Here is a 14,962-nt window from a genome sequence, read left to right as displayed (position 1 = left end):
TCCTTACTTATCCTGCCACCATTGTACATAACTCCTTTCATCCCAGAGTTACTCTTGTTGTTATTTTCACAATAATTATTTCTTTGTATAATTTTGTATTACATGTATTTATCTCTAAAGAGAGGTAAGAGCAGTTTATATAAATTAAATTATATGGATTAATGAATAAATTTATACAAATTGAATTATGTTGTTTAATTCTAGTGACTTGGTTTCAAAACATTAAAATGGCCCATGTGGTGGCGAACCACTATGATTCCAACTACATAGGAGGCTGAGAGAAAAGAGGAGCAAATTCTAGGTCAACCCAAGAAATTTAGCAAGACCCTGTCTCAGAATAATAAATAAATAAATAAGTAAGTCTGAGAGTGTAGCTCAGGTGTAGAGTGCTCCTGGGTTCAATCCTAGTACTGGAAAGAGACAGAGAGAGGTAACCAAGTTGATGTGAGTAGCTGTCCTTGATCACTTTGTACTGCTGTATAGCATTCTATTGTGTAAAAATTCTACAAATTATCCATTTTACTGTCAGTGGACACTAAGCCATGTCTAAGTATGTACAATTGTATATAATTTGACTATCAACATGTGCAAGAGTGTTCTTAGAAGATGAACTTGCTGGGTCATGCTATGTGTCCATGTTTGAGTTCAGTGTATAAGTGCCATATTTTTCCCCAAAATTTTACATTTACATCAGCATTGTAAAGGAGAGTTTTTATTTGTTCCATTTATTGCTAACATATAATCATATTTCCCCACTTTCTATCAATCTCGTAGGTATATACAGTATCCTTTTCTGGTTTTATGTAAAATTCCATTATTGCTTAGAAGTTCAACATCTTTGGAAATGTTTATAGGTCATTTGCATTTTACTTTTTAAAGCTTGCTTCTATCTTCCGTTTTTCTGCCAAATGCTTTTCCCATTCTTCTGCCAAATGTTTTTTCTTAGTTTTTCAGTTATCTATTTTTTTTGACAACTTGTTACTTATCTTTGTTATAAACAGCTTTTCCAAATTTGTGGCTTGTTTTTTAACCTCTCTTTAGGATGCCTAATAATAAAGTACCTCAGTCAATACAATAAATCAACTTTTTAAATTCACAGTTTGAATTTTTCATATCTAGTTTTCCCATTTTTCCCATACTTCAAAAAGTATATAAATATATTTTTCTTTGCTTTTTTAAAAATAACACCATGTTTTGCCTTTACTATTTTAGTCCCTGAACCATCTGGGATTGATATTTTGGAATTGTATGAAGTAGGGAAAAATTACATTTTTTGTAATGAATTCTAACTACATCAGCAACATTTTAAAATAATCTATCCATTCTCTATTTCAAAGGACTGTTCTTTCTTATGTCAGATTTTTATTCACATGGGATATAATTTAGGACTTTTTTTTTTCTCCTGTCTTATTAGAGAATGTGTCTGCATCTACACCAAACCATGTTACCCTTTGAAATAATAATATCAAGAGATATTTGAATAACAATATCAGGAGCTCTTTGTATTACTAAGACTCAGGACACAGTATTGGTCTCTCAGTTGTCATAATTTATAGTGCTGCTTTTCTGTGTTCATCATTTTACTTTCCTGGTACGGAAATTTATTCCTAGTTTTTTACTTGAAATTCTCACTGCCTCCTTCCTACTTCCATGTGTCTAAATTAGCCTTAGATTCTGCTTCTACTAGTACTTATTTCTTTCTTTCTCCCCACACCACACTCTTTCTTTGCCAATCTTGGTGAACATTCTTAAGAGTCTGAACCATGGCATTTTCCAAATTGAAACTGTCACCCAGGACACCAATCCTGGCCTTACACATAGTTTTAATAACAAGGATGTCTTGCCCTACTGCCTCAGTCAGTCCCTCACAATCTAGTTTTCCTGGTACTTAACCATCACTCCAGTGCTTTATCAATACTGTGTTGAATGTATGTGGACAGCAGCATTTGGGATGTGGGACGTCAACATATAAATTATTATACAGACTGAGCAATTGAGAAGATGGTTTAGTAGTAATTACCCTGGGATAATATAGTCGACCATGACTATCCTGAGATTCATGATCATGTTTGGTATGCACATATTCTATTTCATATCAGGTGTGCTGGTTCAGGTCAATATTCCTTTTCCTCAAAAATTCCTAAGCCAGGATACTTACAGTTGAGTCCAGCAATGTAGCATTTTGCTAAAACAAATTGTCTCCAAATATTATTTTAATGTTAAATGATTAAATAAATTCAAAATGACTTAACTTTTCAATTGTGCATACCAGCTTCTCCTCAATGGTCCTGATATGCACTAGTAGTCAGGTGACAGATGTCTGACCCACACATTTAGACACTGAAGTGTGGTTAGAGTGATGAATATAGGCTTAAAAATCAGAGGATGAAAAATGTTAGATTGTGGGGGGTTTTGGGGTATAAATTTAAATCCACAGTTTAAAAATGACTAGACTTTGGCCCTGACCTGATATTTGATGAAATTTTTGCTCAAAATTCAAGTTGACCACAGGCTGGTTGAACACACATACGGGATACTTGATACGAGCCTCAAAGTCCTCAACATGGAAGAAGTTAACCTTAGCAGTGCCTCCCAAGGACCAGAAAACACTGATCCTTGAAAGGGTCATTGATCAAAATAAATAAAAGTGGGGCAATGTGGTCAATCTATTAAATAAACAACATCTGCTATATTCTTTCTTGAAGATTTACCACAATTAGTGTTAAACATCTGAACTACTCTACACTCTAATGGCCTGTTTGTTTGATCCTTTCCCTGCTTGGAAATGACTAATTGCATTATCAACCTCTATGTGACTATACCATGTGTGGGGAGACACATTGAAGCATTGCTTACTTGTGCCCTGAGAAAGAAAGTTATCTGTATTGGCTTGCAGAAATTGTAAAAGCTAGATTTGGCATCCATCCTTGGTCCAAGGCATTCTGGTTATTCATTCTGGTATGATTCTGGTTATTCATCAGTATCTGGGGAACAGTTCCACTACACTAAATTAATTTACCTTCTAGTTTTTTCCTTCAATCCAGTGTTAATGGCAAATCTCCGTTTACATTTTCCATGGATTTGCTCTAACTTTGTCAATATCACCTTTCCTATCAAATTCAATACCATGGAATTGCATTACATAAATAGTTGATTCATGTTAATTCAGCTACATGTCTCACTTTCTCATTTGCTCTCATAACTTAAGATAATGTAAATTTGGACCCCAGATGTTCAGGTTATATACACAAAACTATGTGCACCATATTACATGGATGATTTAAAGACTTTTCAAGAGTATTTGTAATAATATGTAATTTTTATCTTGAGCATTGACTTTACAAACAGCCCACTACATATAGCAAAAATGCAAAACATCTTATGTTGTACAGTTGTAATTTCCAAAACAACAACAAGAAACCAGTTCTTAGTTGGAAAACTAGCTGATCACATAGTTATTAGAAAATTTAAAGGGTTTATGAATTATCTCTAATTAATTTTTACTTTGAAGGAAAGTGTCCATGTCAAGTTCATATGTGTCAACCACATAAGGAGTGGATTATTAACTTTCAAAATGTTTCATTTGAGTTTAAATGATTTGGCAACCTGACGTGCTAATTTCCTGCAAAACATGCTGATCTTTTCAAAACTTGATTGGATAGTGTGTTTCATAGTTGGCAGATCTTACAGATTTTTTTTCATTGCAGATGAGTATTTTTATCTATATGTCACATTTTCCTACTAAGAAAATGTCAATTTTTAGAGTAATCTTCAGTCTAAAGTTCTTCACCAGTGCTGCAAAATTATCAGTTTGTTTATACAAATTTTCTTGATTGTGCATTTCTACAGACTAAGTACTAGCATACTAAACAATTCATAATATAGAGTTCCAATTAGCTTTATATTCAACTTTAAACTCAAAATTTTTCATGGAAATATAAACGGAATTTTATATTCATGCTAAACTTCACTTTTAAAGTCCGCAGTATCTAAGGGAACAATTCCAACAGTAATGTTCTTTTTTCAAAAAGGAAAAACATTCTCACCTGGCTAATTAGCATATATTCCAATAATTCACTATTATGTCTACCAGTGTTACACTGTGTGTCAAAGAAGCAAAACACTAAGTGAAATATGTAACTGTTTTATGTATTAGTATCCTCAGCATTTATACAACTAACCCAAAGGAAAATATAAATGTATTTTATCATGCATATAACTGACCATGAATTATATATACAAACCTTAAAGAAGCTAACTATCTTTCTTCCAAAAATAAAATACTATCCATTATGCTTAAATAATTTCCATTAATGGCAACCTGTTAGGTATTTTATCAAATTAAGGATTACAAACAAACAAAAAAAAACAGCATTTCTCCCTGAGCACATTGTCAAGACTACCATTGACGCAAATGCCATAATATGTTATAGTTACCAGTCGATATTTCATAATCTGAGATTACATGTGTTGAAAAAATATGATAGCAAAAGAACAATTAAAATATTGGGGTCAGGGGCTACATTTCATTAAAGAACTTTTATAGTAGATTAATTATGTTGCCTACTGGTTTGTTCAAATGATTAAGCATTAGAATAATGAAATAATTATTTAATTAAGAAATTGAGGAGATCATTTAATCTGCAAAGTGTGAAATAAATTACAATTTGAAGAAAGGTTATTATCTGGACAAATTAAAATTTACACAGGAAAGTTCTCCAGATAAAGTGTCAGAAGCATGAATTCACAGAAAAGACAGAAATAAGTAAGCTGATATATTATTGCAACACAGCAAAAAATCATACAGGAAAAATTTGGCAATCCAGCTCAAAAATCAGCATTATCAATGTCTACCGCAGAACAGTCAAGAGAATAAGCTGCTAGAATATGCTCCACTTAAAAGTTTTATTGAACATACTTGCTTTTACTTGTTTTTCAGCTGCAGCTGTTAATGACAAGAAAGAAGGTCTGTGTTAATCACAAGTCTACTTGTGCTTTTATAAAATAACTTTAAGGTCATTTTCATTGCTTAAAAGACCATATGTATAATCTTAGCAACCAAAAGAAAAAATAAAAAGCAAATCTTAGAAAGAATACATAACACTACAATTTCTTTGACATACTCTAAATATATTCATGAACCACAGATTTTTTTTTCTTTTTGTTTTTTTTTGGGGTTTACTATTCATACATCTTCCAACAGAGAATGATCCTTCATGACTCATTCATTTTGTTTTCCATTTTAAGTTAGCTAAGGATCTGATTGTTTATATATTCAGGAAAATACATTTTCCTCAAATTCTATAAAATGATATGAAAAGAAATAATTTATTTGGCAGATCATCCAATTGTTTAAATTTTTAAAATACAACTAATTACTGCTAAGTGGCTACACTATAATCACACCCTGAAATGAACAGATGAATTGGAGCAATTTAAGTTATGGTATTTTGTAGTGTTCAATTTGAGCCATAAAAATATTTAGCTATGAAGATTCTTAAAACTGGTTACACCAATAGTCATTTGGTATGCCCCTCCACATTTCTAAGATGTATGCTCTATTTTATCTTTTCGCATATGTGCATAAGTGTAAATGTATTACAGAGCACTTGTGGGAAAGCACACTTGAACAAATAGGTTGTTCTCTACAGACAAAGCATTCCTTCCCAAAGTTAAATGGCATGACTGTTAATGTGAGATGATGAAATGTGCCATTACTTCATCTTTTAATTATATATTTGAAACTCATTGAGTTTTTAAATTTTAAAAACTTGGATTATTCTATTTGGTGTCCTTCTTTCACCTAATACACTGTTATCAAGTGCCCTCTGTGTGCTTGGAATCACAATAAGCATTCTGAGGATAAAGATATAAATATCGTCTCTATCCTCTAATTAAGAACTGTTGAAAATGGAAAAAGTAAGAGAGCATAATTTTGATGGTATACTAAATGCTATTGTAAAGGTAAGGAAACGATGCTATGGAACTCTTTGGAGAGATACCTGTGTAGATTGGGGGAATCAAAGTAGGTTTAACAAACTGGAAAAAAGAAGACCTTTTAAACCTGTGGTTTGCTGTGGTTGTGACTGAGGCAGTCTCACAGTGTAGCAGCTATATTTGCTTGGTTTATGTACATAATACTGAGCAAATACTATTTCCATTTAAATATAATAAAACTGGAGTAATGACTATGTGACATTATATGAGGAGAAGACTGCCTGCAACATGTGTACACAAACACAAACACACACCAGCCCATACACCCTCCCCCCAACCAAAAAACCCACAGGTTCTTTGGGTGGCATTTGGTCAGTCAAAATCAACATCAAATGTTTTCGTTCAAAATGACTTACTGAGAAGTTTAAATGCTAGAGATCTTTAAGAAAATGATTTGGTATCCATACTAACTGCACTTTCAGTATTTGTTGATTGGGTTGGTATGTCTAGTTGTTTGATTCTCAGTTTAGTCTTTTCCCATTTGCGTGCAAATATATTGAGAGTAAATCTACCTCTCCTTTCAAGACAAATCCCCAAACTGCTCAAGAAATACTACTAAGTAACATTATGAATAGAAGGAGAATATTTCCTGGAATTGAATATTTCATATTTGAAAAGCAAAGCGATACTGGAGGAATTCACAGGAAGTGTTTTGCTCATGTTTTATTTTGTTCTTTGCATTTTTAACACTAAACCAAAACACTGTGCTTCTCAAACATTGCACACGTAAGTCCACTGCAGATATTATAAATTGCAGTTTTTGATTCAGCAGGGCTGGGTGGGGTTGAAGAGTCTGCATTTCTACCCTCAGCATCAGATGCTGTTGGTTCACAGCCCTCACACTGAGTAACTGGGGTGGAGTATATTATTGGGCTTTCATTTTGCAAAACTGCCTTGATGTTAAGTTTGTGTCAAGAATTTGAAAGGAAGGCTGAGATTCCCTGACCTTTACTGCCTTATCTTTTACACATGGTCCTTGTCAGGTAGACAGAGTCCAAAGTCACAAAACTAACTCACCTGAAGTTTCCTTCTTTGGTGACTTTGCTGTATCAAGCAATAAAAGAAAAAAAAATCATCATTTATACTTCATCATTTATACTTCATCATTCATTTGCAAATTGAATAATATGAAATTTAAAAAAATAGAATGCTTTAAATAATTACCTGGTTCTACATATTTTTCTTTCTTTTCCTGTTCTGAAACATAATTTATTATTATTATCATCATCATCATTTCAATTATATTAATCACAGCTTAATTGTTTAACATAAACATGCTGATGCTGGATTACAACAATTAATAAATACCATTTAGAGACTACAATACTTGTAATCTTTCCTTCCATTTCCCTTGGCAATTCTCTCACAGAGTAGTATCAAAATAATTCTGGATATCACAGGAGTTCAAAATTTTCATGAAGAATAAACCAGAAAAATAAACAGTCCATAAAAGGTGGAAAACATTAAATTTGTTATCATTTTAGATCAACATGAAATAAATTTGGAATGAAAAATAAACACAAAGGATAGCTATTATTGCTGCTTTAAAATAATTCTCAGAATAAAATTAAGATGGAAAGATTTCATATTGACTGCCTTTTCTAAATACATTCTTATATTAAGGAGATATTAATTTAGCTAAGAAAAATGTTTTGCTGGGACAGATTTGAGACACTAGAATAAATTAAGAAGCAAAGGAGGAAGCAAAAACTATTTGCCTGATTTGGGGGACAAATATAAATGCTCCTCATGGAGTTCTCTTAGCTAACATATTTTTTTAAGAACCTACTTTTGTCAATATTGTTTGACACAAAGCATTTTCTAGACACAAGAGGAATGAAGAACATGAAGAGACAGCCTACAGAACGGGAAAAGATCTTTGCCACCTGCTCTTCACATAGGACATCAATAACCAGAATATACAAAGAACTCAAAAAAACTTAATACCAAAACAAACAAATAACCTAAGTAATAAGTGGACAAAAGAACTAAACAGACATTTCTCAAATGATGAAATACAAACAGTCAACAAAAAATTTTTTTTGAAGTTCAACATCTCTAACAATCAGGGAAATGCAAATCAAAACTACACTGAGATTTCATTTCACTCCAGTCAGAATGGCAATTATCAAGAACATAAATAATAACAAACATTGGCAAAAATATGGGAAAAAAGTTATACTCAGGCATGCTGGTGGGACTGCAAATTAATGTGACCACTCTGGAAAGCAGTGTGGAGATTGCTCAAAAAACTAGGAATAACCCAGTTATCTCACTCTTCAGCGTATACCCAAAATATTTAAAACCAGCATGCTACATTGTTGTACCCACATCAATGTTTATAGCAGCACAATTCACAAAAGTCAAGCTATGGAAACCACCTAGGTGCTTTTCAACAGACAAATGAATAAAGAAAATGTGGTCCTCATATACAATAGAGTATTACTCAGCCATAAAGAAAATTATGGCAATTATGGCATTTGTGGGTAAATGGATGGAACTGGACACTATCATGCTAAGTGAAATAAGCCAGTCCCCAAAAGTCAAAGGTCAAATGTTTTCTTTGATATGCAGAAACTAATCCAAAATGGTGGGGTCCAGGAGGGATGCAGAGAAAGAGAGAGAAAAAAGGAGTGGGAGTTTCATCAAAACAGAAAAGATCAATAGAATAAACAAAGGGGATTGAGGAGGAGGAAGCAGGGAGGGGAAAAGGGAAGAGCAGTAGAACAAAATGGAGCCAACTTTCACATGTGCGTACATGACTATGGCACAGTGAATCCCAACATCAAGGGTATCCACAGGATACGAATTTTAAAAAAGAAAACTATAAATAAACTGCAGAAAGATCAGTAGAGCAGTGGGACTGGAGCAGGAGGAGGGAGGCAGGTGGGGAAAGTCTGAAGTAGAACAAATGATATTTCATACTTGTGTGATTTTTGTCAAAATGTATGCTAATGTTTGATGTAATTAAAAAGAATCAATAAAAATTAATATAAAAAAAGAAGAAGAAAGGAAGACAACACACCACAAGAAGACAATAGGCCTTTTCACAGAATCAGCATTTTGGAAGTACAAGCAACCTAGAAATCTGTAGGACAGCAATGCAGTGGAGAAGGTCCCAGAATGTTGGGTCCTAAGTGGGGGCAGCACAACAGAGCATCCTAAACAGATTCCTGGTATTATGACATTTCCTTCATTCGTGTTCCATTCCTTTTCTATAATAGGTTAACTTAATAATAAACTGTTTAAGTCCTCAAAAGAAAAAGAGGAAGCTGACATTTACAACATAAAGAGTACTAATTTTACATAAAATGCAAGCACTCATTTTATGGGAAATGCTATCATCCACATTCCTATTCTTATTTCTTTTCACTAGATAAGTTTGTCAAGTCAATTTTAAAAATAGATTTTCAAGAAATATATTAGACAGACACAATCTGATAGTTTAAAGGAAAAGTTTGGAGAAATTTCTTAAAGTTTCATTTATTGAATAAAATTAGAAAACTGGAAGATGTTCATGCTGAAAGAATTCTATGAACTGTATTTTAGAAACACGGAGGGTCACAGAACCCTCCATGGTAATTATACAATCCCTCAACCTTCAATTCCACTCCTCAGGCTTATCATTGTGCAGGGGTAACCAGCAACTTGTACACTCTAAGACCACGTACAGGCAGCAGAACAAACAAAACAGCAGGCCTTAGCGAGGGTTGCAGTCCAAGTGGAAGGAACATAAATGAATGAGCAAAAATCCAACATAACCAAAGCGTTACCAAATATCTGGCAAATTGAATGCATTGTTTAACTGCTAGATTAAACATCCAATTATAATATATTTCTAAGACATTTTTAAAGTGATTAAAACAAACAAACAAAAAGTACTGGAAGCAGGACATCAAAATCAAACACCAGCTACACATGAGATTCAAAGTTAAAAAAAAAAACAAAAAACCACTAGCATGTTAGAAAATCATCCTATAATCATATACTGTGCTAATTTTGGATGATATGTAATAAAACACTCAGGAATGTTCATTATATAGGCTATTGTAGTATGTACTTATTGAATAAATGTGAATTATTCAATAATAATTGAATAATTATTAATAAGATAATAAATATAATTTTATTTATATTTTAGTGAACATAAATAATTTTATCATTAAATTCTACAGGGACTGCCAAATCACACTCACAACTGATCATCTGAGTTATTTCTTTTTATTTTGAAAAAATTATATATATCAGGAATTTATAAAATATACAGGAAGGATCCACATATACTTCATCTGGTTTCCTTAACCATGATTATCTTTAAACTTAAAATAGGTTTGAACTTAAAGAACATGACTTAGAAAACAACCACAATAACAAGAAAAGGGGAAGCAGAATATAAGTCTAATCAAATGAAGCAATTTTGAAGACAAAAAATCCAAATCAAATTCAAAGGCACAATAATAGCAGCAGTAAAAGCAAATCTAGATGACAAATCAGAGCAAACAAGTTAATTTGGAAAGAATTAACAGCTGTTTCAAAGAAAACAATTTCTTCTGCCAATGACTTCCCAAGTCACATCTATGAAACATCTCAAAGAAGGAATGAGTTGGGCTATAAATGAAGGCCTGAGAAGTCACGTTTATTTATTAAATACATCAATGCCCTGAAGATTGCCAAGGAACTGCAGTGTGTCTGCAGGAATTTTTAAATCATATAAACTGCAATAAAGTGAGGACCTTAAGGTTTTTATATATATATATATATATATATATATAATTTAATAGCATTTTTCAAATCTCCAGTTGTCCTCCATTTTCCTGCTGGTGCAATGGTTTATGGAGTAGATTCTGTATCCCTGCACTAGAACTCATCAGCAGCTGTGCACACTCATAAATCTAGTGCTGAACAAACACATACTTCTCTATAGATAAATTGCTCCCTCTGGCTGGGTTGTAGCATAATTTCATGATTCTTTCTACAGGACATTTTAGAGCCTCTTTATAATATAGAATGTCTCAGAGTCCTAACTTTTTGTAAAGCTAAAACATAGATAAGCATTTTAAAAAATTGGTGTATATTTTAAAGCTGATGTTTCTATCATTGGGATCTTAAGAACTATATATTCCTGGAACAGTTCTAATTTTTAATAACTAATTGACTATGGTTACATTCTTTTAAAATTTTGATTTCTTAAACATATCCTATTTTCTTCAGAGGAGAACACGTGCTTGCAAAAGAAAAAATCCTCAAGGTGTTAGGCTATAATGAATAGTTACCAAATTTAATAGTGTGTCAAAGTAACATTGAACTATGCCTAAGATATGAATGCCAAGTAATGTTATTACACAGAGTTCATAGTGCCTATAGGGAGAAAATCATATAATAGACAAAATGTCATATATTGTGTAAACATATCAAATATTTATGGATTACAAGAAGAAAGATAATAGGGACAAGGTTATAAAACTAATCTGGAAAACAACTTCTATTCAGTGTTTTCTAAGAACTGACAACTAACAAAATTGTAAGGACTAAATTTACACACACTTTAAGATAATTTGTGTTAATGTATCATGGTTATATTTTTGTTACAACACTGTTGATAGTGTTACTAGGTGTTTGCATGAGTTGCATAACCGGCTGTAAGAAAGCTGGCTATGTTCTCCAGGTCACTCTGACACTGCAGGCCATGTATTCTTCATTTTGACAAAAAAAAAAAAAAAAAAAAAAAAAGGGGGCCAGAAAAAAACAGAACAGTTCACATGCATAAAACATAGAAAAAAACAGATTCAAGATTGCAAGTTTAATTATAGCAGTAGAAAGAAAAAGCACACACCACACGTAAATAGATTTTGCATGCATTTCCTTACTTTTTCCCTTGGACTCTTCTGTTGAAAGAAATATAAACAGAAAACCATTGTTCTTAAAAGCTTTAAAGATAAAATTTACTACCATAACATTGCTTAGACTATAGATTTTCCACACTCCCTCCCTAATTTTTCCCCTTTGAATTTTACAATGAGTGTTGCTCTGAGGTACTGCCAATTACCATAAGTAGTGCCATAATTTGATTGAAAAACTTTATTTGATAATGAATTATAATGTTTAACCATTTTAATTTATTTACACCTGACAGTCTTTTTAAATAAACACATATGAACAAATAAAAAAATTGTGCAGATAAATACTTTGCACCATTAAACAAATGTGAAAAAGTCCAAAAGATGCAGGTGTGTATTTGCCAAATGAGTTATGATTTCATTCGATTCCTAATCCATGCTGGTGTGTTAAAAAATTAACTGAATATATTACTTTCTAATGAAATAAGTGCTTGATACATTACATTGTTCAACCTTGTAAAGCAAAATTTGAAAACAATAACTGTGAAAAGTAAATATAGTCAGGATTTAATTGTTTAATATTACCAAATAGTTCTTTTGGCAGTGTTGTTAATAAAGATTTGACTTTCTTATCTCCCTCTTTCTCTCTCTCTCTCTCTCTCTCTCTCTCTCTCTCTTCCTCTTCCCCGTCTCTATTCCATTAGTTATTTTTTTTTCTTCAGTATTGATCCTTTAAGGAAAAATGCTACTTTCAGGTTCATAAAATAGAAGACAGGAAAAGAAAAGTATATATACTACCTTCTATAGGCTTTTTTGTTTTCTTGGACTCTGAAAATAAAAAGGTAAGTTATTGGTAAAACAGAAAATAGAAATCAACAACTTGAGTAGCTCACAACAAAATTTACACAAACAATGAAATCATTTTCACTAAAATGAATTGACTGCATGAGCTGTTTCTAAAATATGAAGCTTAATGAAAAACCACATTGTTTTCAAAAGAATGAGCATTGGAGTGAGGTAGGGAGATGAGAAATATTTTTGAAATAAAAAAGACAAAAATATGAAAGAAAATACCTATGTATAATTTGCATAGAAAAATCAAACTGGATATATATACATATGCATATGTATGTGTGTATGTATATCTATGTGTATATATATATATATATATATATATATATACAGATATATATATATATGTATATAGTTAGTAGTTTCCTCATTTAAGTCTAAGGAAGTCCTGGTAAACTGCATTGTACTCTCAGGATAATCAATACACTTCCAACACAGATATATAATTAGTCTCATTTAAATAGAAAAGAAATAGGTTAGTATTGTATGTGTACTACTTAAGAACACATTATATTTATATCTGCTATATAGGAATGTGTATTCTGTGGTCAACAGACATCTATTTTCCTTTTTATAGGGGGGCATTCAGCCTAGATCAGAAAAATTTATTGTTTATACTATTTAGAGCATAAAATCTATGATCCTATCACTTTGAAAAGAAAACAAGAGGATTTTTGTATCTCACTTATTTGGGAATTAAAGCCCCTTAGTGTATTTTTATATTTTTATGTATTTATTTATTTATTTTGCTGAGAACATTTCTTATTTCATCATTTGTTGTATGCCTTCTGCAACTTAATTTTGAAATTCTCTATTACTGAAATTAGATCAATGATAATGGCCCACTAAATGTGTGGTTTTAAAGTGATATTTGTATAATGGGATTTGATCTGAATGAAGCATCTCATGGAAATTAAAATCCACTAAAGAGTTAACCAAATTAAAAAAAAACTGTCATTAAAATGATGATTTTGCAACTTATATCACATGCTGGGGAAATACTAATTAAATAACTACATTCTGATGTGGAGTAGAAGTGGAAAACTCAATATAATATATTTATCTATAGAAGGATTTTATACTCAATCTGATTTTCTCCTTAATGAGAATCAGTAATATATTGTATTCAATATTAATTGTACCGAAATAAAAGAACAAAACTTAATGTGAAGTCCAGAGTCAGGTGAATTGTAGTACAAATTAAGATGAAATAAAGCATTTCATAAAATAGAAATGTGAAAAATAGTAATCTTCTGTAACAAGATCTAACCAAATAGGTCTTTTAAAAGTTCAATATATTGGCTTTATGAATGGAAAGCTACAGTGAAATGTCATCATAAACATGTGTCTTTTGGATTGCAGTCAACAGTTCAAAGGATTTAACATAAGAAAAGAATCTGAGCAACTGAAAAATCGAGTACTTAGGATTCGAAGATCACAAACTGACCCTGAAAGGCTAACTGTTAATATCCAAGCTATTAAACTTCATTATGCCCTTTCAACATTTGTTGCTGAAATAACTTAAGTAATATAAAGGTTTACTTAATTAATATACTTTCCTATAGACCATCTGCCCAATAACCTGAGCAACAGCCTTGTATTAGGAACACTGAGGCCCCCAGCACACATGTTTTAAACACAATGATGTGTTGGCAGTCTGTTCAGTTCAGCACTCACTCATCTTTGGCAACACATCAGATATGGTCCGTTATGTTCATAGTGATGCCAGAGGAAAATGAAATACCAATTTATCTTAGGGGAAAAATTAACCCTCAGGTAGTCCACTAATGCTGGGAATGAAGAACTCTATCTCCTTTGTGGATCCTGTTGAATCTTTCTTCTTACAGTATCACACATTTTGCTTTTTTTTTTCAATGCAATTCCTCTTCAGATCTCAATTTTGAATCCCTAGGACTTGGGATAATGCTCATATGCATTCACCTCTACTTTTACTAGTTGCAGTAAACAATGAATATCATCTGATTTGTTCTTAGTAGAGTTCTGTCTTCTAGAAGATAGAGCAGACTTCTTAGCATTCCAGACCCTAGGAATTAATCAATTCAACTGAGATTAAATGAATGAGATTCACCTAGATCTGCTTATCCCACCCAAGTACCAGCTCATGATATACACACAAGACAAAACAGTCAGTAGTTGACTATGTGTTCCCAAACCTAAAAAGCAACTCATAGTAGTGATGATGATGATGTTGTCATCCCTTGGCTGAGATGTGACAAAATGGATCATTCATATTTTATATTTCCTGTGACTGTTAT

At 32.2% G+C, this 14,962-nt stretch overlaps 1 protein-coding gene across 1 annotated transcript in view; it reads right to left on the bottom strand.

Moving 5' to 3' along the window:
• Positions 1-14,962, bottom strand: part of LOC124989192 (triadin-like) — a 151,370-nt gene that overhangs the window by 127,322 nt on the left and 9,086 nt on the right. Inside the window, exons 3-6 of the mRNA XM_047559164.1 lie at positions 11,865-11,882; positions 7,162-7,194; positions 7,015-7,041; positions 4,919-4,945 (exon numbers count right to left, since the gene is read on the bottom strand). Of these exons, the coding sequence (XP_047415120.1) occupies positions 4,919-4,945; positions 7,015-7,041; positions 7,162-7,194; positions 11,865-11,882 (105 nt within the window). The remainder of the gene's footprint in view (positions 1-4,918; positions 4,946-7,014; positions 7,042-7,161; positions 7,195-11,864; positions 11,883-14,962) is intronic.

The sequence above is a fragment of the Sciurus carolinensis genome, chromosome 7 (assembly GCF_902686445.1).
Source record: "Sciurus carolinensis chromosome 7, mSciCar1.2, whole genome shotgun sequence".
NCBI classification, from domain to species: Eukaryota; Metazoa; Chordata; class Mammalia; order Rodentia; family Sciuridae; genus Sciurus; species Sciurus carolinensis.
Note: the sequence above shows the minus strand (reverse complement) of the source record. Positions and strands in the feature narration are given on the sequence as shown.